Source organism: Tachypleus tridentatus, chromosome 8 (assembly GCF_004210375.1).
Source record: "Tachypleus tridentatus isolate NWPU-2018 chromosome 8, ASM421037v1, whole genome shotgun sequence".
NCBI classification, from domain to species: domain Eukaryota; kingdom Metazoa; phylum Arthropoda; class Merostomata; order Xiphosura; family Limulidae; genus Tachypleus; species Tachypleus tridentatus.
This window is the reverse complement of record NC_134832.1, coordinates 55963524-55990247: the sequence shown is the minus strand read 5'-3', so window position 1 is coordinate 55990247 and position 26724 is coordinate 55963524. Positions and strand designations below refer to the sequence as shown.

General features: G+C 36.5%; 1 protein-coding gene across 1 annotated transcript in view; it reads left to right on the top strand.

Annotated features, from left to right (window-relative positions):
* Positions 1-26724, top strand: part of LOC143222426 (lachesin-like) — a 74802-nt gene that overhangs the window by 20254 nt on the left and 27824 nt on the right. The window contains exon 2 of the mRNA XM_076448929.1: positions 14969-15075. Within this exon, the coding sequence (XP_076305044.1) occupies positions 14969-15075 (107 nt within the window). The remainder of the gene's footprint in view (positions 1-14968; positions 15076-26724) is intronic.

The following is a 26724-nucleotide window of genomic DNA, read 5'->3' as shown; positions in this document are numbered from 1 at the left end:
CCCAGGAAAATATTTAACTCTAGAGGTATTAAAGAATACTGGTAATAATTTTTCGTGCCCCCAGGGGCTCAGCGGTATGTTGTCTGCGCACTTACAACGCCACAAACCAGGTTACGATACCCGTATTGGGCAGAGCACAGATAGCCCATTGTGTAGCTTTGTGCTTAATTCAAAAACAACAACAACAAACAATAATTCTTCGTAGGAGTTTAGCACTTGGAGGGAAAAAAATTGTAACAATCAGGTTTCTGTCTGGTTGTAGTTTGAGTTTCAAGCCCGTAGCTACTTTAGGGTTAACTTTGAAGTGATAGACTAGAGGGATGGCTGATAGCCAGTTCACTCACCGCCAGTTTGTTGGCTACTAAAATCGAATAGTAAGATTTATTCGTCACTTTTATAACATAAATAAAGTCCAGTGTGTTTTTCTTATAGCAAAGCCACATTGGGCTATCTGCTGAATCTACCACGGGGAAACGAACCTCTGATTTTAGCGTTATAAATCCGTAGACTTGCTACTGTATCAGCGGTGGACAACAAAGTCCAGAGAGAGAGAGACAAAGATTTATTATGATTTTTACTATAACAGGGTGAGAACCTCAGTACCAAAGTCACACACATTTGCTGCTAGGCCTCGAATTCACAATCTGGCACTTTAACTACTGGGCCACGCTCGACCTATAAGAGAAAACAGAAGATTCAAAACCTACGAATCACAAGCACTCCCCAAAAAGAAATGAAGCAGTCATTTCAAAGCGACTACCCTGACTACACGAGGCATTCAGTTATCTACGAGCTAAGAGTAATATTAGCGTCCAATCTTGAACGATTTTTGTTTTCAGTGATATTGGGTATTTTCTACCGGAGCGACATCTTGTGTGATGTATGCGTGTGAAATGAACAAGTCAGATGTATCGAAGTTACAACACAGTCGTCCTTAATTTGGAATTACTAAAAAGGCAAAAGTCAACCAGCCAGAAGTACTCGTCACTTACGCGGGTACACCCTACCAAAAAGGGCATTGATTTCCACTTCTATAACGCGTCAACAGCTGAAAGTACAGAATGCTTGTCATTAAGTCAGCTCTTTTTGTTTTTGTTTTTAGTGAACGTTCGTTAACACCCAGATTTTGTTCTCAGTAAATGGCATTTTATTTTCGGGAAAATGGCGAAGCTCCCTCTGTTATCAATTTTTGATAAATGCAATCGTTTCAAAACTATTCAATCGAAAAACGTCATAAGCAGATTCAATCTTCAAAGTTTGTCAAATATTTTAATGCAAGGTAAAATAACTTACGCAACTTTCACCAGCGGTATTACCATTATGATTTATCTTTCAACTTCTTCAGAGTTGCAGTGACCTAAAAACTTCCAAGAATCCATTGCGCAGACGAAAAGGATCCAATGAAACAGATAAATGGAAGGCAGATAATAGTGGTCGTAAGGTTGTCAATGATACAGGAAACGTGTTCTTTCCAACTGAGCGGTCTTTTGCTTTTCTAAGAAGAAAGTCGATTTGCTAGTTCTCTTGACTAGCCACCCATATTTTCTAACCATAATGACACCTGAAAAGAGAACTTTGGAGATAAAAAATATATATAAAAAGATTTACAGTTATAGTTCTATGTTTGTTGTTTGTTTTAAGCCTAAGATTTACGGTGTCTCCATGGATGTCCAAATAATTGCAGAAACGTTTGCTTTATATTTTCACGAAAGGTAGTTAATAAAAAAAAAATTGAGACAAGTATTGTAAAAGGTTGAATTACACGTGTGAGTGGGTGGTATGAATCCGAGCGGTGAAACATTTTGTTCTAGTGTCGTGTGTGCGTTATGAAGTCACAGGCACGGTTGTTTGTGGCATCAGAAATAAACGCACCAGGCTAACTCACAGAAACCAATCTTTGAGTCGATTAAATGGAGGAAATATGAGATCCGAATGTTATATAATAACTAAAGGTGCCAGTGTCTGTATCACATAATGAACAAGCATCATATTATCTGCTGATCTCTGAGACGGCTTAACCACGTGTTTCACACGTTGTTTATACCAAACAATCTGAGGTATCAGATTTGAAAAATCAGAAAATATAACAAGTAGTTCCATTCTTTCTCTCTCGCTCGGGTGTGACTCAGTGCAAAGTCTGAAGACTTATATTGATAAAATTCGTGATTGAATAGTGGCAGCAGGCACAGAGTCTATTGCGTAACTCTGAGTTTAATAAATAAACAACAAGTTTGCTCACTAAATGTATAGTTAATGTGTCCTTGGTTTGTGTACCGTTACTACCAAACAAAATTCGCTGGAAACACTTTAGAGCTTTGTTGTGTGAATGTGAGACGATCATATCCCACTGTTTCATATAACAAATGTAGACTATGAATTTGCTGTGGGTGTTGTTGACTATCTGCCTTCCTTTCAATGTGTCGTTTCATAATAAGAAAAGGTTAGCGCGCAAAATAAAATAACGGAAACAAATAAACAATTATATGACATATTTCTTACTTGCTTACTCAAACAAAAAAACAACACGTCAAAAGTATTTCTTATAATAGGTTACGCAACCTATATATAAAAAAAACAACAAATAAATATGTATTCAGAAACCAGTCTTGGATATAATAAACCCGTAAGGACTCGGACAATATTATTATTTGTGTTAAGACTTCTGTTATATTTTTTCCCGCTGGTTTCATTTGTTATGGAACTGAGCAGCTGTAATTCGTTAATATGTAGTTGTTTACTTTTTTATGATAAAATGTACTGGATTTTTAAGCTTAAACAATCTAACTTCACTTGATATATTCCATCATATTTAACCGAATAAGTCAATAAGTTTTTTTTTTCTTTCAACACGGTGTTTAGTTGTTGTTGTTTTGTTTTGTTTTTTTTTTGGGGGGGGGGGGCGAAATACCTATATATTTCCCATAAAGAATGAATTATTTCACTCGCATATTTGGCCAGTTCTTTATACCGAGTCTTGTCGCAGGCAAAAACCTATATTTATTCAATATTGAGACCCTACCAGTGATTTATCCGAACCACTCGCACCATCGTACAGTAGTTTGTTGTCTGTCAGTAAATTGGTAGACACTAAAATGAAGTTACGTAAGGAACGCTCAACGTTGTAATTTGTATTGTCGTGAGGTAAATAAAAAGCTGCGTTTGCCATGAATCACGAGAAGAATTATGCTTTATATAGGCTACAGCATAGCATGACATATGAACAACTTCCAAAGCTAGAAATAAAGATAGTTGTTATTCTTAATTTTGGTTCATTTAATCTCGAAACAGAGCTACTTTCAGAAACACTGTGGAAGTGAATTATAGTTAAATACATATAAAGAAGTTAGTAATTTGAGGATTAAGATAGAAGTATTTCCCTAATAGTGTTATTCATAAGATTTATAGGATCAAACTAGCAATTTCGACGTTATTTTAGGTTCTGTTTTAGTAATCACTAAATAATTCGATATAAACTTTTAAACAAATCTCTAAAATTGGTGTTATTTGATTAACTTGAGGAGACAAACATATTAAGTCTTGAAATGTTATTAAACAAAGTTTATTGAAAAAGTTTTCCTCGTTCAGCATGAGGATAAGCATTACTTCATTTAAGTGACTTATTAGTTTGGTGAAAGGTTTTGACCTTATTGTATATTAACACTCAGTAGTTTTTCAGGTTAAAAGACTAGACGTATTACCCGTTAAGCCTTACTTCTAATTGCATTTTTCTTTTTATATTATTTATGTTTCAGCTCTTAACGCAAAAAGTTCGGTACTTCTGTTCGATACGTTGATTATTTTGTGTACGTAATTAAAAACACAAAATCTTGCATGTAAATATTGTTGATTGTGTTTCGTAGAAGGTCTTCGCACATAAATGTTATGAGATAACGTCTTTTTGTTTCTTTCAAGTTTCATGCTGTATTATCGTGTAACTATAGCAATAAGGGCTAAACATCTTAAAATTAACAATAAATATATCTGGGTTAAAACGTAGTGATATTGGCTACGTCAAAGGAGGAGATAATATGCACTTTCGAGTGGCGTTAATGTGTAAGACATATATATATATACTTTAATAATAAAATCGGATTCTTGTTTTTTATTTTGATTTTTAGTCTTACTGTATTAATATAATTAAAAGAAGTGTCTTTCGCCATCTTAACTGTTTTAATAAATATAAATAAAAATAGTTTTAGGATATAGGATCTTTAGGCTTAACACAGTTGATACGACCTGTAAAATGTATCTTTTAACTTGAATTAAACTATACGACATTACGTTTTTTGTTTCGTTTTTTTTTATCAGGTCCTCCATTCATTTTAATTTTATACAACTATTAAGAAATTAGAAGTTAAACTTTGTACAAGTTAGTCGAGGTGGTTTAAGCTATACAGTTTTAGTGTAAAAAGTAAATCATGACGTTTAGAACGAAAGACAGACTCAACAATTACCGTTGTTTTATCGTTTATATTTTGTGTTGAAGTTAAAGGTGAGCCTAATAATACATATAAATATGTTGTAGTATAAGATGACACAGGCTGGATTTGACATTTTCAAACTGATGTTATCGAACTTGGTACATTCGATATAAGAGAATAAAACTGCACAATGAAGTATTGTTTGTTTGTTTGTTTTGAATTTCGCACAAAGCTACTTGAGGGCTATCTGTGCTAGCCGTCCATAATTTAGCAGTGTAAGACTAGAGGGAAGGCAGCTAGTCATCACCACCCACCGCCAACTCTTTAATCAGTTTACCTAGAACAAAGGTGGTGTCCCTTTAATCAGTTTACCCAGCTCAAAGGTGGCATCCCTTTAAGCAGTTTACCCAGCTGGTTAAATAGATTAAAGGTACACCATCTTGGTACTGGGTAAACTGATTAAAGGGACACCACCTTTGTTCTAGGTAAACTGATTAAAGAGATGCCACCTTGGAGCTGGTTAAATAGATTAAAGGTACACCATCTTGGTACTGGGTAAACTGATTAAAGGGGAACCATCTTGGTACTGGGTAAATTGATTAAAGAGATGCCACCTTGGAGCTGGTTAAATAGATTAAAGGGACACCATCTTTGTGCTGGGTAAACTGATTAAAGGGACACCATCTTGAAGTTGGTTAAAGAGATTTAAGGGACACCATCTTGGTGGTCGCCCTGCTACTACATAGGTATATAATCCTTATGTCTACATTCTTACTTTTAGTTTAGATAAAATATTTGGAGCAGACATGTCAGTGTTTAAAACCACCTTAATAACATAGACGTTTGTTGTTGTTGTTGTTATGTGTGTGTCGGTTGCACAGCAGGAGAAATTGCCCTCGAATATTTCTTGAGTCAACGCCTGAAAATCGAACGTTAAATTGTTTATCACAACGTTCTCAACATCTGGCATACCCGTGTTATTGAATAGATCCTCTTACAAGATACCCCAAGAGGAAGTTATAGTCCATTTCCCAGTTATTTGTTAGGAATAACGACAGGGCACAGTGTAGTAACCCATTCGTCCTGCAGTGGCATGGCTTTCGATGTGTGTTACTGGCGAGAATGTCCCTTCTTGTTAAATGACGTGCTGTTAAACCTAGTCACTGGAAACTTTGGACGAAACCACGCCGGAACTAAGTTGAGATATTAAATTGGTTGAAAGTGGAACAGATGCAACCAATGATTGTGAAAGTTCCTTCATTGCGGTATAGTTAGAGATGAAATCCTTGTTCCGGTTGAAGCGTCAAATTAGTATGAAGACATTAACTTGTTCTTAATTAAGATTACTACAGTTAATTTGTGAGATTACTGCTTATCTCACCTTTTCTGTTAATCCAATTTTTTTTAAACTCTGATTAACAAACAGTATATCTGCGAAAGCGTTATTTTATCAGCTACGGCCCACATTAAATAATTGTTTAAACCAAGCATTATTTTCCATGAATAATACAGTGGAATGTTGAGTATTGCAGTACACATTCAGAGGAAAGAAACTATCTCTTTACTACCATGGGCAGTGTAAGATATTTTTCTCAACCTAACGGTTGTACAAACTTGCAGGGTCAGTTATATTTACTTTCGGATTTTGAGCTGTGTTTCTAGAATCAAGATAATTATTTCTTGGAAGAAAGCGTTTCTTTTCCGTCTTAGTCGATTTGATATGGAACTTTATTTCTTTATATACATTAGAATTTGTGCCTGTTCTCAACAAAGCGTTATGCATTCATAATTTAGAAGAATGTCCGCGCTCCAAATTAAATATTTATATGTTTCGAGCAAAGTCGGTTATTACTTATTTAAAAGCTTGCTGGTTTTCACGTTGGAGCTAAGGTGAGAAATGTCTGAATTACCTATTTAGTTTTTGTGTGTTATATCTCAGGTTATATCTCTTGAGAAAAATAAATTAGAAAGTGGAGTGTTTCTGTTTTTTATCCAAGCACTTGTCAACGTGAAGAAAAAAAAATGAAACAATATTGGCACCATTAAGAAAGTATCTTACTCCGTTAAGAAAAACAATAAGATGGAGCATTGTTTGTTTTTTTAATTTCGCGCAAAGCTACACCAGGGCTATCTGCGCTACACGTCCCTAATTTAGCAGTGTAAGACCAGAGGGAAGGCGGCTAGTCATTACCACCCACCACCAACTCTTGAGCTACTCTTTTACCAACGAATAGTGGGATTGACCGTCACATTATAACGCCCCCACGGCTGAAAGGGCAAGCATGTTTGGTGCGACCGGGATTCGAACTCACGACCCTCGGATTACGAGTCGAACGCCTTAACATGCTTGGCCATGCCGGTTCCCCCCTTCCCCCCGTGTTATGAGACATTCATTAATTAACGTTTCCCATCATAGAACCGCGAGAAAGAAAATGGTATGAACTATTTAACCTCCTCTCTTCTTGTTCTGTGCGATAAGCAGAGTTTAACTGTTCAGAACGAATGGAAATTGACTTCTTAGATTAAAGGGCCGTACTGTTCGACCCTTATATCAATATGATTGATTACGGTCTTTATATTTTCTTTTAAATCTGTTGTTGAAACGGGTCACAAAGCTTGTGACTTCGTGTACAATAAGAGCAGTTTGATTAGATATTTTTTTTCTCTTTTTTTCGATTGTGAATATATATATGTTTAAATTCTTTCATGGATTACTTCGTTCCAACTGTTATTGCAACGACCAATCCAGGTTTATTTATCATACATTTTATTCTCTGACGACTTCTCTTATTTTGTAACTTTTATATTAGGAATTGGAGGCGTATATAAAGTTATATATATAACTAATCATTCAAACTACGTGTATATATTTTTAGATATAATTTAGGAATAATAAAATAATAATAAAAGCGCAGATAGTTCTCGTGTAGCTCTGCGAGAAATTCAAAACCAAACAAACCTCTCTGAACCTCTGGTTTCCTAGCTCGAATGAATTTCCAGATACTGTTTTTTCAAATAACATTAAACAATGATGCTGACCGTATAATTATTATCAATACCACCAACAGCTTCCCATATTTGGTTACAGAACACCAGATCTTAAAAGAAATATATTTTAGTTAACTTCTTTAAGTTTGTTTGTGTTTTTCTTATAGCAAAGCCACATCGGGCTATCTTCTCAGCCCACCGACGGGAATCGAACCCCTGATTTTAGCGTTGTAAATCCGGAGACATACCGCTGTACTAGCGGGGTGCACTTCTTTAAGAAGAGTCCCTCCCACCCTTACCACCGGCCTAGTGGCTCACCAGTTAACCTGAAGGTTTACAATGCTAAATGTCGAATTTTGATATCTGTGGTGGTCACAACCGAATACCACTTCAAAACCCAAAAGAGAGACATATTCTGTTTATAGTACAGAATTTGGTTTTATTTTTTTCAGAAGCTATAAAAGTGTATTGGACTTACTGACCAATTTCCAAGTGTCACCACTTTTGGTTCTAAATACGCACTATTAAAACGACATAAACCATACTTCCTTGAAAATCCTATATAACATAACTGTGAAATATCTTCCAAGGTAACTTCGAACAAGCTCGGAGTCTGGAAACTAAATACGTTCAAAACCATATTTCTTTGGTTTTTGAAAATGATAAGTTACCCATAGCAGTAAGTGTTTTTTTAAATAATAAAATGACCTAAGCAGCATGACCCAGTAAACTGTAAATATCCGCTGTGCTAGGTTTGTTTGTTTGTTTTTTGAATTTCGCGCAAAGCTACTCGAGGGCTATCTGTGCTAGTCGTCCCTAATTTTGCAGTGTAAGACTAGAGGGAAGGCAGCTAGTCATCACCACCCACCGCCAACTCTTGGGCTACTCTTTTACCAACGAATAGTGGGATTGACCGTCACGTTATAACGCCTTCACGGCTGAAAGGGGAAGCATGTATGGTGCAACCGGGATTCGAACCTGCGACCCGCAGATTACGAGTCCACTGCCTTAACACACTTGGCCATGCCGGGCCCAGATATAGGGAAGATGGATTATTTCGTTATAGACGGTGGGACTTTTAAAACCATCTCCATGATATGGAGATTCGAGAAGATAGCATTCGCTTCAACCGTTCCATTTGGAGCTCAAATAAAACCTTTTAGCTAATTTAACAAGTGAATATTTCACAATATGATTGTTTTCGAAACTTTTATTAGTTCTATTTGGACCCTATTCAATACGTATCTTGTTGAATTATGTAACTATTATTGTCCTGCGCCATTCCTATGTTATTTCACGAACAGAAAGTTTTGTGAGTTTTACTTCACGAAATAATAAATCATAAGCACTTGCTAAAGCTCTATACATTCCTATGTTGTGAACGTGGAATTTATTGTTATCACTCCGAAAAGGAAATAAGGATCAGTTTCCAGAAAGTTCTTGTGTTATGATGTGATAAAGACTTACGTTGATGTGGTCACGCCCACTTGGAGAATGTCATTCTCTCAAACTATACATGAGATATTGTCGACATGGAAATTTTGAACCGTAAGGAATGTGTCCTGTTAGAGAACAAAGGGTGGTTTATGTAATAAGATGAATAGAACCTGAACGTTATTTAGTTTTTACACTAATTCTAAGCATGTTTTGTGGCATACATGCCAGCATGGTCTTGCTGGAATCTTGTTTTTTGTTTTTGTTTGTTTTTGAATTTCGTGCAAAGCTATAAGAGGGCTATCTGTGCTAGCCGTCCCTAATTTAGCAGTGTAAGATTAGAGGGAAGGCAGCTAGTCATCACCACCCACCGCCAACTCTTGGGCTACTCTTTTATCAACGAATAGTGGGATTGACCGTCACGTTATAACGCCCCCATGGCTGAAAGAGCGAGTATGTTTGGTTCGACGGGGATTCGAACCCTCGACCCTCGGATTACGAGTCGAACGCCTTAACCCACCTGGCCATGCTGGGCCCTGCTAGAATCTTGCTGTTGTTTAGTTTACTGTTTTCAGTTATAAAATCGTAAGGTACGATAGACAAAACTTCAGTCTTTGTAAAAGATCCATATAATAGTGTTCTATGTTTCAGATACAAAATGTAACTTGTTTTCATCTTAGAGTTAACTTGGTTCTGATAATTGAAAAATCTGAATGATGAAGTATAATTTTTTTTATTTAGATAAATAAAAGCTACGATATGGAAACGCTAAATTAGTAACGGCGAAACGTAATAATAACCGAAATTCTTTCAATTTTGTCACTGATGCGAGTAATTAGTGATATGTATGTAACAATGGATGGTTAATGATTAATTAGGTTCACAATAGTAGTCGGATATCAAATATATTATTGAAAAGTTTATAGGTCAAATATCGATTTACTTTTTACATAAAAGTGTTTTTGTACGTTTTTATTTTCATCTTTTTGAAAGTAGATTTTGTTAGTACTGTTCTATAATATGTTTAACGAGTTGAGTACAAAAACAGCGCAAATGGAAACAGATATACCTTATAACATGTTAGGCCCGACATGGCCAAGCGTGTCAAAGCGTTCGACTCGTAATCTGAGGGTCGCAGGTTCGAATCCCAGTCGCACCAAACATGCTCGCCTTTTCAGCCGTGGAGGCGTTATAATGTGACGGTCAATTCCACTATTCCTTGGTAAAAAAGTAGCCCAATAGTTGGCGGTGGGTGGTGATGACTAGCTGCCTTCCCTCTAGTCTTAGACTTCTAAGTTATGGTCAGCTAGTGCAGATAGCCCTCGAGTAGCTTTGCGCGAAATTAAAAACAAACACTAACATGCTAAACGACATTCTTTATTGTTACACGCGTTTCAATTGTACTCAACAACGCAAAAATATTATGGAGGATTAATTCTTAGTTTATATAAGTTTCTATGAAATTCACTGCGTGTACGTGAGCTCATTTTTGATATATTAATTGGAAGTACTTGATTATTTCAATTAAACACAAAGAAAGCCTTTACAAAAACAATAGGTAGATTTTCTAATGTTTTCAGAAAACTGAAACCTCTCTGACCTAAATTTTTATCTTTTTTTGCAGCTTTAATACAAAAGAAAGCACTGACGAAGTTTGGTTCGTTTTAATTTTGAATTTCGCGCAAAGCTACTCGAGGGCTATCTGCGCTAGCCGTCCCTAATTTTGCAGTGTAAGACTAGAGAGAAGGCAGCTAGTCATCATCACCCACCGCCAACTCTTGGACTACTCTTTTATCATCGAATAGTGGGATTGACTGTCATATTATAACACCCTCGGCTAAAAGGGCCAACGTGTTCGGTGTAACAGGGATTCGAACCCTCGGCGACCCTTGGATTAGGAGTTGAGTACCTTAACCATTTGGCCATGCCAGGCCGATGAAGAAGTACATATGTAATCGTGCTGATGTTATTGTATCGTATTCACAGCTAGATTATTTACTAAATGAAAGGACTTGGAAGTCAAACGTCAAAGTTCTAATACTTTACTTATTCTAACTATCTTTAACATTTTATCTTCTAACGTAATTAACGAAACCAGTAATGTGGCTTAAAATCCATTACTTAGGTTATAGCTTGAGGAATGTAATTTGACTGAAGTGGAACCATAAGGTTGGTGACTGGTGGTGTTTTACGAATCTGGTTTGAAAGAGTAAAATGGCCTGAAGGAAAATATGAATCAAATTTTTAATAATTTCGCGAGAATTTAGAGAATATGTCACAGAAGACTATACTGACAGACATGTTCTGCTCAGACAATTAAGTAACTCATTAGAATGACATTGTTGCCTGCTCGCTAACCTTCTGTTCACTTTAATATATGTCGTGTATAGATATAATTTATGAAGGAATATATATATATGTACACAAGAAGAGAGAAAGAGAGACTCATAGAATAACTTCAAACATTTTATTATGTTTAAAATTTCATGATGATGAAATATTGGATCAAAAGTGCCCACGATACACAGGACAGTAAAGAATAAAGTAATGAAACAGAAGTGACCACGATACACAGGACAGTAAAGGATAAAGTAATGAAACAGAAGTGACCACGATACACAGGACAGTAAAGGATAAAGTAATGAAACAGAAGTGACCACGATACACAGGACAGTAAAGGATAAAGTAATGAAACAGAAGTGGCCACGATACACAGGACAGTAAAGGATAAAGTAATGAAACAAAAGTGGCCACAAAACACAGGACAATAAAGGATAACGTAATGAAACAGAAGTGGCCACAACATACAGGACAGTAAAAGATAAAGTAATGAAACATAAGTAGCCACAAAATACAGGACAGTAAAAGATAAAGTAATGAAACAAAAGTGGCCACAAAACACAAAATACTAAAAAGGTAAATATGTAGTAAAATAAACGGATAAAGTAGTCGAAATAACATTAGTTTCAATAAACAATGTAGTAAAACGAAAACGTAACTGAAGAAAAGTTGTCACCGTATACAGCAGCCTAAATGTTTAGAAAACTAATATTCAGACCCAGCATGGCCAGATGGTTAAGGCACACGACTAGTAATCTGAAGGTCACGTGTTTGAATCCCCATCACACCAAACATACTCGCCCTTTTAGCGTTTGGGGCGTTATAAAAGTGGCGGTCAATCCCACTATTCGTTGGTAAAAGAGCAGCCAAAGAGTTGGCGGTGGGTGGAGATGACTAGCTGCCTTTCGTCTAATCTTACACTGCCAAATTAGAGAGGGCTAGCGCAGATAGCCTTCGTGTAGCTTTGCGCGAAATTAAAACGAAACCAAACTAATATCCAGACACTTGATATAATTGTAAAGGCTGGATTTTGTAGTCCAGACTTGTTTAATCTTTTCGAATACGACCGCGCTGTGTGTGTGTATATAAGCAATTCTGATTCGTTGATTTCCACTCTTTTCTGATGTATTTACATTTCGCTAATGTCTATGTTATTAAACTAAGAAGAAATTGGTCGTTGCAAAAATTCCAATAATTATATAAATGGCTTTAGGTTTGGTTCATCTATCAAATATTTTAATAAACTAGATGTCGTTCTGTAAGTATTCCATCAGATGATTATGTGCACGTGAAATACGATACGTTACGATAATGTACAATGTAATTCTAACTAATAATCATGGGTAAAATCTCAATAGACTGGAAAACAAATGAATTTAACCTTAGAGTGACTCAGAAATCAATCTCTATCTTCAGGCCTTTAGTTTCTAAAAGGAAATACTTGGACGAAGAACAAAATAGAAAGCTCATGATAAACAACATGGATCGTCATCTTTATTAGAGCGAACATTAGATAGAAGTATATATATATATATATATATATCTTATACTACACCAGAACTGCTTATGGACCGCCTGAAATAATTTCTGTTTCATTTCAGGCAAAGCTGCACGAGGCTCCCCGCTAGCACAGTGGTAAGTCTACAGATTTACAACGCTAAAATCAGGCGTTCGATTCTCCTCAGTAGTCGGCCCGTTGTGGCTTTGCTATAAGAAAACACACACACGTAAGCTGCACGAGAAATAGCTGCACCAGGCGTGCGTAATTTAGCATTGTAACACTAGCAGCTAGTCAACACCACCCACCGCCAATTCTCGGGCTACTCTATTACAAACGAATATTGGGATTAACCGTAATATTATAACGCCCTCACGGTTAAAAGGGTAAGCACATTTGGTGTGAAAGGGGGCTCGAATCCGCGACCCTCAAATTACGGCTCGAGCGCCCTAGCCACTAACTATGTCGGGCCTTAATGTTTATTTGTCTTTTTTTTTTTTTTAGAATTTTTGCTCGAAACTACACAAATGACGATATGAGAATAGTCGTTTCGAATTCTTAACCGATAGAATATAGGGACAGTGACTAGTGAATAGCACCCACCTATGATTTTTGTACGATCGAATAGCGCAAAGTGGTTTTTACGTAAATTGGCCTTGAGCCACTAATCTACGGATTCACACCTCAAACACTTTAAATATTTAACCGCCCTCTGCCTTACTTAATCAGTTTTATGAAAATACAAAATAATCCTATCAACAACATGTTTATAAACTAATACACAATGACATTGTCACACACCCACTAATTCTCTCACATACATTCCCATGATCATTCATTCGAAAACGAGCCTGGCATAGCCAGATGGTTAAGCACTCGACTCATAATCTGAGGGTCGTGGCTTCGAAACCACGTTCGCAAAAATGCCCGTGAGGGCATTATAAAATTACGGTCAATCCCACTATTCATTGGTAAAAGAGAAGCCCAAGAGTCGACGGTGGGGGTGATGACTAGCTTCCTTCCCTCTAGTCTTACGCTGCTAAATTAGGGACACCTAGCGCAGATAGCCGTCGTGTGTAACTTTGCAGAAAAACAAACAACCATTCGAAAATAATGTTTTAATCCAGCTGTGAAGCTGCATGGCATTTGGAAACGCAGAGAAAACGGATACAAGCGATATCAAGATAACTCAGAGGTCATTGTTTCTTACAATATATTTACTGTGAAAAGGTTAACAAAACTATAATAATTTTTTGGAGGGTTTGGTACCATAAATCATTTGAAATTTACGTAAATTATATCTGTCGTTGAAGAGGAAAAAAACAAACAAAAAACCCCTCCAAGATATAAAACCTACTTTGAAATACTTGATGTCACCATCTTTTTAACACCTGGTTATTAGGTTGCTTTGCACAAGGTAAGTAAGTAGTTTCAGATCCCGAGCTTTGTGATATGATTTAATATCGCTCTACTGCATCCTAGTATACGAAAAAAGGAAATCAGTAAACTGTCTCTACCTCAACTTCAAGGAAGTACGTCAAGCTTTCTCCATCTTATATCTTATAAGCCCATCTTGTTTCTTATAAATCCGGCTGACGCTTCGTTTGCTATATACCAAGCTCTACCTCGAGATTTGACATTCTATATTTAAGATCTCACGTCTCATTTTTTCTCTTTTTTCAGTTTTCAACCGTTGCAAATACGTATTTTTCTCCTTCTCGGGTAAAACTTATATTAAAAGTGTAGTATATTGCATACTTTCTGTCACCCGAGGGGTTTACAAGAACTGTATTAACCGGTTTAAGCCAAAAGTATTTCCGGGAGGCCTCACGCACCTGATAAAACAAACTAGAGCCAAACTTTAATGACAAAATTATTTCCTCCACAGAACTATATACAGAAATATTGTCTTCCATTTCCTAGGAGGAACAGAAACTGATGGTTTACTAATAACATGTTTCTTACAACTTAAGAACTTTTAAGACCTTTGTATCTTTCAGGTCTTTCCACGTGTCATACACTGGTGATAACTGATACCCGACACTTTATCCTTACGTGTCATACACTGGTGATAACTGATACCCGACACTTTATCCTTTACATGAATAACTCTTATTAGTCATAGTTTTATATAGCTATTTCCAATATTTTTCACATCCGGAGCTTTTATGGGCATGTGCATAGTGCTACGTTTTAGCTTATTGTTTATACAAGTGTGTTTGAATATGTTTAAATTATTAATTCGTTCTATGCACATTCAATTATTGAAACATTGCTACGTTCACAGATGAGGGACCGGAGCCAGAGTTTGCTAGAGCAGTTCCAAACGTCACAGTGCCTGTCGGCCGTGATGCACAATTGCCATGCGTGGTGAATAACTTAGATTCTTACGGGGTGAGTTTTTTTCTTTCTTCTTTCAATTAATAGTTTCATATCGTTTATTGTTTTCTCTTCATTGTTTGTACGAAAAAAATTATTGTTTTTTTTTCTTGTAGTGATTAATAGAAGCACCAGATGGCAGAAAAATGGAAAACATGCAAGTACTGAAGTTAATAATTAAAATCAGCAGTGAAGCAACATTAGCGATATAAAAAGAAAATACGTTAATAAAAACTGTTAAAAAGACTGTTCTTCTACTAACTGTTGACCACTTCGAAATGTTCCTTATTTATTGTATATTTAATTCGACCACTCAGCTGCAGACACACGTAAAAACAAAAACCTTAAAGAAGCAACTGAGAAGTGAAAACATGGAAAACGATCACTGTGTGACCGAGTTACGTACATTAGATGGACTAGTGCTTGCTTTAAATGAAGATTTTTAATAATATTTTAATGATGATTGGAAAAGAAAATATAAAACAATCTTGAAACAGCGAGACAAGTTAAAAAGACATAAACTTAGAATTCTTAAAATGCTTTAGTTTTTTTTACGTAAAAAAGTTCCTTGAAATTTAATGTCTAAGTTAAACAAAAATGTATTAGGCTATAATTTAGGGTTAGGGGTCAACTTTTACACTATAAATATTATCGAGAAGTTGAAATTATTGCACGATTATATAACATACGTGTATAAAAATATACGCATGTTTGTTCACAAAAACATAAACGTATAAATCTGTACGAGATACGTACAGTGCATATTGCAGTTGTACGACGTGAAAGTAAAACGTTCGACTCGTAATCCGAGGGTCGCGGGTTCGAATCCCGGGCGCACCAAACATGCTCGCCCTTTCAGCCGTGGAGACGTTATAATATTACGGTCAATCCCACTATTCGTTGGTAAAAGAGTAGCCCAAGAGTTAGCGGTGGGTGGTGATGACTAGCTGCCTTCCCTCTAGTCTTACACTGCTAAATTAGAGACGGCTAGCGCAGATATCCCTCGAGTATCTTTGCGCGAAATTAAAAAACAAACAAACCTGAAGACTCAGTGATGTTGAGAAAACCCACTTATAAAGAAAAATATATATGTAAAAACGGCTCGTTTGGGTTGAGAAAATATTTTACGTAGAGGAGCGAACAACGTTTCGACCTTCTTCAGTCATCGTCAGGTTCACAAAGAAAGAAAGAGGTAACTGACCGGAAGCTGACCACATGTTTGAAAGGGGCTGTGTAGCTGAGTGTAGGAATGCAGAGGGCGTACTTAGATGTATGAATATATGATTTTATATTATTTTTAATATAGGTATAAAGGTGTTCCTTTGTATTGGTGTATTTTGGGTTTAAGTTGTTGTATAAGTAAGGCTTCTTTAATTTTGCGTTCGTTCATGTTTGTTTCTTTATTTAGTATTTGGGTGTTTTCTATGGTTGTGTTGTGTTTATTTGATTTGCAGTGTTCGAAAACGTGTGAAGGTGACTTTTTATGTTATTTGAATCTGATTTCCATTTTTTACTTGTTTCTCCAATATAGAAGTCGTGGCAGTTGTCACATTGTACTTTATAAATAATGTTGGTGTGGTGTTTGTCAGTGTAGTTTTTACATAGTATAGACCTTAGTTTTGTGCCTGGTTTTTGATTAAATTTGGTATTAACTGGAATGTCATATTTTGTTGCTAGGTTTTGCCAAATGTTGGTTATTTTTCTGCTAATGTCGGGAATATATGTTATACAGCAGTATATGGTTTTGTGATTTTTTTATTCGTGAGATATATTTACTTTTGTTGATTGATTTTGCTTTCTGTCTAGGTGTGTGCGTATAATGTTTTCTACGGTTTGTGGAGGAAACTTATTGATGTTGATGAAGTATTGTTTTATTTTGTCTAATTCATCGTTAATTTTATCTGGTGAGCATAGTTTTATGGTTGTGTTTATTTGGTTTCTTAGTATGTTGAGTTTTTGTGTTGTTTCATGTGCTGAGTCCCAAGGAATGTATAGTCCAGTATGGGTGATTTTTCGGTGGATTTCTGTTTTGAATTGTGTGTCGGTTCTTGTAATTTTGAGGTTAAGAAATGATATTTGATTGCTTTCTTCCTGTTCACATGTGAAGTTAATGTTGGGATGTATAGAGTTAATGTGATAGAAAAAATTAAGTGTGTGTTCTGTAGATTTGAATCCCACAACCGTGTCATTTACATATCTGTACCAGTATAGTGGTGGATGTAATGCTGTGTTAATTGCTTGTGTTTCAACTTGTGTCATAAAATATTGGCTAGAACTGGTGACACTGGGTTGCCCATGCTTAGGCCATTTGTTTGTATATAGTTTTGGTTGTTGAACATGAAGTTTGGCTTCATCGTGGTGAATTCTATGAGGGTTGCTAATTGGTTGCTTGGAATGTCTATAGATGGGTTAGGGTCTCGGATATAGAGTTCTGAGGCTATCTCGCAGGCTTCAGTGGTTGGAACTTCTGTAAAGAGGGATATAACATCGAAACTGGTCATTAAGGCTTTATGATTAAGTTGATTTAAATTATACTTGAAATTAAAAGATTCTTTGATGAATGAGGTGGCTGATGTTACATATTTGGAGAATGCCCATGCTATGTATTTACCAAGATTGTAATTAAACTATTCATATGTGGACATTATTGGTCGTAATGGACAATCTGGTTTATGAGGTTTGGGGATGCCGTATATTTGTGGTGTGCGTGAGTCTGTTTTACGTAGGTAGGAATAAAGTGTTTGTGAAATTGTGTTGGATTTTTTCATTTTTAGTAGTAATTTGTTTAGTTGCGTCTCGTGTGTCTTTGTTGGATTTTTGTGTATTGGTTTAAATTTGTTCGTGTCTGATAGGATGTTCTTTATTTTTTGGATGTATTCATTCGTGTTCATTATGACTATACCGTTACCTTTATCTGCTTTTAGAATTTTTATGTTTTTGTCTTGTTTTAGGTTTTTAATGAATTTAATGTCTCTTTTTGTAAGATTATTTTTTAACTGTCTGTTTTGTGAAATTATGTTGATGGTTTTGTGAGAAAATTCTTCGAAAAAATTGTTTAAGATGTTGTTTTTAGGTGTTTCTGGGAAATATAAATTTTTAATTTTTCCTGAGAAGTTTGGCTGTTGGATGCCAATAAAATTGTCTAACTTGTCTTCTTTCTGTTGGTTGTTTTCGGTTGTTTCCTTGTTTTTGTTTTCTTTAGAAAATATCACAAGTCTCTTGGCTAGATCTTCTAAACATGTTTTAATTTCTAAGGTTGGAATGTACCTAGGTGCTATTGCGAAGTTGAGTCCTTTGTTAAGTAGATGTATCTCGTCTGTGTTTAATTGTCGGTCGGATCTGTTAATTATGAGGTTAGTCAATGGTTTGTCGTGTTGGTGTCTTTTCTGTTGTTTGCATCTTAGTTTTTCTAGTTTTTTGTTGTGGCTGATCTTTTTGTCTCTGTCATTCCTAGTGTTGATTTGGTTTATATTTCATTGTATAAGTCCGTAAATCCCTGGTTTGATGCAGCATGCCAGTTGATGGTCTGGGTTCATTTATTGTTTTTGTAAGTCATGTAGTTCTTTGTATTTCGTGTTCAACATGGCCTTAAGTAGTTTTTTCTGTAAATTTTGGATAATGCTTGTGTATGTGTTAGACATATAATTTAAATTCCAATGGTTCCATTCATTAACACTGTTAGACAGAAACTTTATATCAAAAAACAGATATATGACAAATACTTTTTAACACTGAAGCCTCTTTCGTATGGAGTTCTAATTTATTATAGAAATGAGTCATTTATTTATTTTCACAATGTTGCTTTTACAAGAAAAAGAATTTGAACTTAAAATATTAACTTCGAGGTAATCCTACTGCAACGCCCTCCAGTGGCAGAGCTGTATGTCTACGGACTTACAACACTAGAAACCGGGTTTCGATACCCGTGGTGGGCAGAGCACAGATAGCCCATTGTGTAGCTTTGTGCTTAATTCAAAACAACAACAACTATTTCGAGGTAATCCTACTGCAACGCCTTCCAGTGGCAGAAATTTATGTCTACGGACTTACAACACTAGAAAGTGGGTTTCGATACATTTGGTGGGCAGAGCACAGACAGTCCTTTCTATAGCTCTTGAAATACAGATCTTGACTGTATTTGAAAGAGACAGAATATTATCTTTTATATTGACGATATCATTCTAGATCCAGTAAGGAAACTGGCGAAAGACCAAATGGTTGCAGCATCCAAGCTATAGGAAACTTTAGAGGTGTAAATAATTAGTGTAAAATAAAAATGTTCGATCATTGTAGGAGAGACGAGACTGAAGAAACATGTAAACGTGGAGTATAACCAGAGCATCAGAGATCGAATATGGAAAACATAATAGCTGTAAGTGAAAAAATAATTACCTAAGATTAATAGATACGAAACAGCAGAAGCGACTTAAGGGAAACATCAAAACATGAGACATCACTGGATGAGGCATCTGATAGATGTTAAAAGAGATACTCGCCAGATGGAATGAGTTTCCAAACTGGAGCTACAGGCAAACCAGCAAGTCCACAGAGGTAAATTTATTATAAACGTAATATGAAGACAATAGGGTCATATCGATATTTTGTGGGACTGAGATGATAAATTCCGAAAATATGTTTTTCCAGGATCATCAGACTACCATATTATGCAGCATGATTATAGTTAATACCTGGATAATTGAGACTGACTCTCTTGACGAGCTTGGAGCAGATTGCAAGAAGGTTGGCTTTCCATATGAGATGCTTATTAAAAACAACATCCGTGTATTTGACAGAATCTAAAAGATGAATGGGTACATGATCTAGATGGACGTTGAAGAGGCGAGGAACACAGCAATGTCTTAATATTTTCCAACTCGGACCAAAGGTAGAACTGCACTATCAAAGATGCTTACTTTAAGGGTTTGTTTCGAATTTCGAAATATCTGATTTAAGCAGAAAGTAGGAAGATAATTCCTCAGATGGAAATGTGTAATTTTAATAAAATGTACGAAGAGAATTGCTCTCCGCTGGTACCGTCGTAGGTCTTCGGATTTACAACACTAAAATCAGGGATTCGATTCCCTTCAATGAACTCAGCAGATAGCTCAATGTGGCTTTCCTGTAAGAAAACACACTCACACACGCACACGAAGAGAATACCTCAGATTAAAATATATAATTTTTCCAACTTGGTTCCACCTGCCATTAAAGTGAATGTCAGACACATTAAAAGATACCAGTTAGAGAAATATAATTCAGGTCATGAAAAAAGTTTATAGTGAGCTCTAGAGAGCGGATGGTTGGTTGGTTTTTAAACACAAAACTACTACAGGTATCAAAACCCGATTTTTAGCGTCATAAGCTTGTAGAATTACCTCTGAGACACCAAATATAAAAACGCCTTGAATCTAGACCGGGCATAGCCAGGTGGTTAAGGCACTCGACTCGTAACCTGAGGGTCGTGGGTTCGAATCCCCGTTGCACCAAACATGCTCGCCCTTTCAGCCGTGGAAGCGTGATAATGTAACGGTAAATCCTACTATTCGTTGGTAAAAGAGTAGCCCAAGAGTTGGCGGTGGGTGGTGACGACTAGCTGCCTTCCCTCCAGTCTTACACTGGAAAATTAGGAAAATTTTTAAGGATAGTTTCAGAAGTAAAGTTAGTTTCTTTGTCCTGGTTTTCAAATTAAAGAAAACGAAGCAAATTTCTTCAAGTATTACATAATAGAAACTTGGAATATATTTTTAAATTGCTTTCCAAATTTAGAAAATTTATATTTTTTTAGAAGCAAAGAGTAAGGTAGTGTCTTCAGAAGTTCAACTGGCACCAGAGACGAAGTTTTAACTCAGTACAATGTCTTAGAGCGCAATGGTATATGGACATGAGGCAGGGACTCTCAGCTTCAAAGTACGCCACACTAACCACAGGGCCTAGCACTGCTAGTAATCTGAAGCAACTTTGTTTGTTTTTTTAAATTTAGCGCAAAGCTACACGAAGGCAGGCAGAAGGAAGGCAGCTAGTCATCACCACCCACCACTAACTCATGGGCTTCTCTTTTACCAACGAATAGTGGGATTGACCGTCACATAATAACGCCTTGACGGCTGAAAGGGTGAGCATGTTTGGTGCGACGGGGAATCGAACCCGCGACCGTCAGATTACGAGTCTAACGCCTTAATCCACCTGGCCATTCCGAGCCCTGGAGCAATTTATGTATAAGTACAATTTTTCACCATCATAATTTGCAGTTTGGTTAATATTTAAGTTACAACATTTTCTCACATTGCGTCTAATTGTAAGGTGGCTGTTTTTTTAAAGGATTACATCAGAAACGAAGTCACTATTTTCCAGATAGGTAGAAAAAACACATTATAAAGATATGACAAACGTGAACGAAAAATATATTGGTTTTTATGATTTTCGTTGCAACAAAAATGACCTGTCTTTTTTGTTTTGTTACGATGAAATTTAAAAGTTAGTGGGTAGGTAAATGTTTCGTATTATATCGCGTGGAATGCTTCGCTCACGTATTGTTCTAGCATTCTCACATAGCCACACCAAAAAGTAGCAACCGTAAAGACGACGTTTAGGTTCCACGCTATTTTCTTGGAAAGTACGATAACACAAAAAGTTAAAATCTATATATGTGAAGCTAGTATACTATAGCAGCACCGACATATTTAATAATACGAAACGAACTGCATTGTTTGACTAATTTTCTCTTCACACTTAAGGAAGTTCGTGTAATTACTCGCTTGTGAGGTAGAAAGTAGATTTTCTAGCCTTCATAATCCCACTTCGAGTGGCTTTATCGGTTTCCATGGAGAACATAAACTCACATTCGTAACAACTGTCTCACACATGTAGGTGATAACTGATAGGATTTTTAAAATATGCTTAAGAATAAATATATATATTTTCACTACAATAACATTATCTTTCTTTAAGTCTACAGCAACACATTGTTCGGCGCGGGGAATCAAACCCCGGATTTTAATATTGTAAGCCCTAAAACATACAACTGACACATGGTGGGATAGCGGTTTGTTTTGTTTTAAATTTCGTGCAAAGCCACACGAGAGTTATCCGCGTTAGCCGTCCATAATTTAGCAGTGTAAGACTAGAGAGAAGGCAGCTAGTTACCACCATCCACCGCCAACTCTTTGGCTACTCTTTTACCAACGAATAGTGGGATTGACCGAAACTTTATAACACTCCCATGGCTGAAAAGGCAAGCATGTTTGGTGCGACGGAGACAGCGGTCAGTCTTCGGATTTACAACGCTAAAAACAGGGGTTCAATTCTCTTCAGTGGACACAACTGATAGCCTTATGTGGATTGCTATAAGAAAAAACACACAACCACATTTGGGACTTGCAATAAAAATGGTTATATATAACGCTAACTAGTTAAATTATATTGTAAAAATTTATTACGTACTGAAAACTGATTTTTAATATAGTTCAACTAGATATTTCAAAATTCCATTAGGAGCTTAACGACAAACGTCCCTAACTCTCTGTTCACCATCTCCATGAGTGGATCAGCGCTATGTCCGAGTGCTTATAATGTTAAAACTCGGTTTTCGATACACGCGATGGGCAAAGCCAAGCTAACTCATTGCGTATCTTTGCATTTAACAACAAATAAACGAAAACTAATTTGAATTTATTAATTTAAAAAAATATCTGGTTTCGATACCCGCGATGGAAAAAGCAGAGATAACACCCATTGCGTACCTTTGCGTTTAACAACAAACAAACATAAACTTATTTGAATTTACTATATTTTTAGGAACCAGTCTTGTTAAGTAACCATAACCAAAGATTTGTTCTCGAATGAAAGTTCTACACTGTTGATTTTGTTCTCTAAAGGTTTTATAATATTATTTTGACATCGATTCTTAGTTCGAGGTGCGTGTGTGTGTTGTTGTTGTTTTTTTCAGGCTTACGACGAGGTGCGTATGTGTTGTTGTTTTTCTTCAGGCTTACGACGAGGTGCGTGTGTGTTGTTGTTTTTCTTCAGGCTTACGACGAGGTGCGTGTGTGTTGTTGTTTTTCTTCAGGCTTACGACGAGGTGCCTGTGTGTTGTTGTTTTTTTTCAGGCTTACGACGAGGTGCGTGTGTGTTGTTTTTCTTCAGGCTTACGACTAGGTGCGTGTGTGTTGTTGTTTTTCTTCAGGCTTACGACGAGGTGCGTGTGTGTTGTTGTTTTTCTTCAGGCTTACGACGAGGTGCGTGTGTGTTGTTTTTTTTCTTCAGGCTTACGACGAGGTGCGTGTGTGTTGTTGTTTTTCTTCAGGCTTACGACGAGGTGCGTGTGTGTTGTTGTTTTTTTTCAGGCTTACGACGAGGTGCGTGTGTGTCGTTGTTTTTTTTCAGGCTTACGACGAGGTGGGTGTGTGTCGTTGTTTTTCTTCAGGCTTACGACGAGGTGCGTGTGTGTTGTTGTTTTTCTTCAGGCTTACGACGAGGTGCGTGTGTGTTGTTGTTTTTTTCAGGCTTACGACGAGGTGCGTGTGTGTTGTTGTTTTTCTTTAGGCTTACGACGAGGTGCGTGTGTGTTGTTGTTTTTCTTCAGGCTTACGACTAGGTGCGTGTGTGTTGTTGTTTTTCTTCAGGCTTACGACGAGGTGCGTGTGTGTCGTTGTTTTTCTTCAGGCTTACGACGAGGTGCGTATGTGCCGTTGTTTTTCTTCAGGCTTACGACGAGGTGCGTGTGTGTTGTTGTTTTTCTTCAGGCTTACGACGAGGTGCGTGTGTGTTGTTGTTTTTCTTCAGGCTTACGACGAGGTGCGTGTGTGTTGTTGTTTTTCTTCAGGCTTACGACGAGGTGCGTGTGTGTTATTGTTTTTTTTTCAGACTTACGACGAGGTGCGTGTGTGCCGTTGTTTTTCTTCAGGCTTACGAAATTTAAAGTTTTGGAAACATTTGAGTAAAATCTACTAGATACTACTAGAATTTCATTCTTTCAAACGATACCGTGATTGGTTGTCCTCAGACCAATCAGAAAATGCCACATAAGCATAGCCGCTATAAAACTGCTGGATTCGTATCATTCCCTGTAGTGGTAATGGTGTCAAATAGTCGTAGTTCCTCGAGTGAAATAGTACTTGATAAGAGTATGAATTCAAAGTTTGAGCTAGCCAATGATACATCATACGAAACGTTGAAACTAGATTCCATTCCATACTCCAGAGGGATCTGTACCTGAGACTAACGAGGACAAACGAACGAAACTTGTATTTCTGATAACAAAAATAAAACTTCTCAAAAGTGATGTTAAGTATTTCAAGGCAAGTTATCTTCGAGAATGATGACAGCTTTCATGTAAACGTCGATGCAAATGTTACCGCGAGAACATTAAGACGTATATTGACACTTTTAGTGAATGCAGAGTTGTGGGCAGATCACAGATAGCCCATTGTGTAAATTCGTGCTTAACTTCAAACAAAGAGTCGCATTGAAAAATACGTCTTGAGGGGTTTAAAATATTTATATTTTCAATGCACATAAAAACATAAAACATATATTCATCGTATACATATGTATTTCCATATTTTCTATTCACTCACGATGTTATAAGTATGAATTTTCAAGCATTTATTAAGACGGAGTGCTTTACAGTTTTGTCATGCCCCGAAGCTTACTTGTTGTTTTTTATATTTCACGATGCATATACTGTTAATGATTAAACAGCTATCTCTATGATCAATACGAAATTCAATGATCTCAGAACTTCTGTAAGCAGTTTTCTCTGTTTAGACGTACAGTTTTACCTGTTTTAAATTTGTATTATAATTCTAAACTGTGATACCTAGTTTTTATACTAGAAATTTCTGAGTATTGTTTGTTTTGAATTTCGCGCAGAATTTCACGAAGGCTATCCGCGCTAGCCGTCCCTAATTTTACAGTGTAAGAATAGAGGGAAAGCTGCTAGTTAGCACCACCCACCGCCAACGTTTGGGCTACTCTTTTACTAACGAATAGTGGGATTGACAGTCACATTATAACGCCCCCACGGCTGAAGGGGCGAGCATGTTTTTTTTTTGGTGTGACGGGAATTCGAACCTGTGACACTTGGATTACGAGTGGAGTGCCTTAACCACCTGGCCATGCCGGACCCAATTTTATGATACAGTTGAAACATTTTTGCTTATATAAATCCATCATAAGTTCCAATATCATACTGTGTTTTTTTAAATTGATATAAACTGAAATTAATTTCAAAGTAACGAAAACTTGAAAGTTTGAAGGTAAAGTGAAAGAATTCACTTTAACTTTATTGCTCTACCAGTTGCAGAATTAAAGTCGTGCGGTGCAATACTCCAGTTCTACTACTTTTAATTTTGAAAAGAAAATTATTTTCCTTTTCAAAAACATCAACGTAATTATTTAAAACTGCTAGTAGAACTCGTTAGTTTGTTTTGAATTTCGTGCAAAGCTACACGAGGGCTATCAGCGCTAGCTGTCCTTAATCTAGCAGTGTAAAACTAGAGGGAAGGCAGCTAGTCATCACCACCCACCGCCAACTCTTGGGCTACTCTTTTACCCACGAATAGTGGGATTGATCGTCACATTATAATGTCCTACGGCTGTAAGGGCAGGGATTCGAACTTGTGACCTTCAGATTGCGAGTCCAGTGCCCTAACTGCCTAGCCATGTTAGGCCTATTAGTGAAACTCACACTCTTAATTTTTTAAAAAAAATCTAAATCAGGTACTGCGTACAATTTTGCAATGGTTTACATGATCAGTTTTATCAGATGCACTCAAGACTACACTTGTAGAAATATTTGGAGAATGGCAGAAAATATTATTCAGAGTTAAAACGAATTCCTACTTGGATGAGTTACACGTAACAAACTGAAAACCAATTGAATGCCACATAACAATATCTCTAAAATAGAGAGCTCTTAATCAGAGAAAAGTATTCAGAAATCTATTCAAGACCGACAAATGTAGTAAATACATTGATATAACAATTGGATCCTCTCTTCCAGAGTGCACTGGTTATTCTGTCCATAAAAAAAGGAAGAACACAGCTTTCAGGTAACTTTAAACATCTAAAACGTTTGCCTCACTAAAGAACACTCACGATACTATACCGCAAACTTCTCTAGTGACACCTTCCACGAGAAAGTTCAACAATACCCAAAAAGGAAAGAACAAAGAAAACATGTAAATAGTGCAACAGCAAGGTAACTGATCTTTAAAAACGTTAGTTATGGTCACATCCAAACTTGCTTAACTATATATAAAGAAGACTTGATGTACGATTTAGCAGAAGCACACCAGCCACATAAAAGCAAGAAAGTATAAGACGTCTCAGACTTTCTGAACAAATCATGTAAAACAGCTCGATTTTATTATGAAATTACTCTTTTTGACTGCACTGTAACTGTACATTGCTATTTCAATAATAACACCCTGTTATGTGAAAGGTTTGTGTTAAAACCTAAGAGTTGCTGTGATTTAAAAATTGTTTCTCATTGATATTTTCGTCGGAGTTCCACTCTGAGTTTATATTTTCTAGATCATTACAAACTCTAAGTTTGTTAACATTAGAATTAACAGTTTACTTTTGGTTTAGAAACGCTTTACCGTATCTAATGTTTTAAATGACCTCTTTAACCCTAAAACATAATTATTAACTTTCTATCAG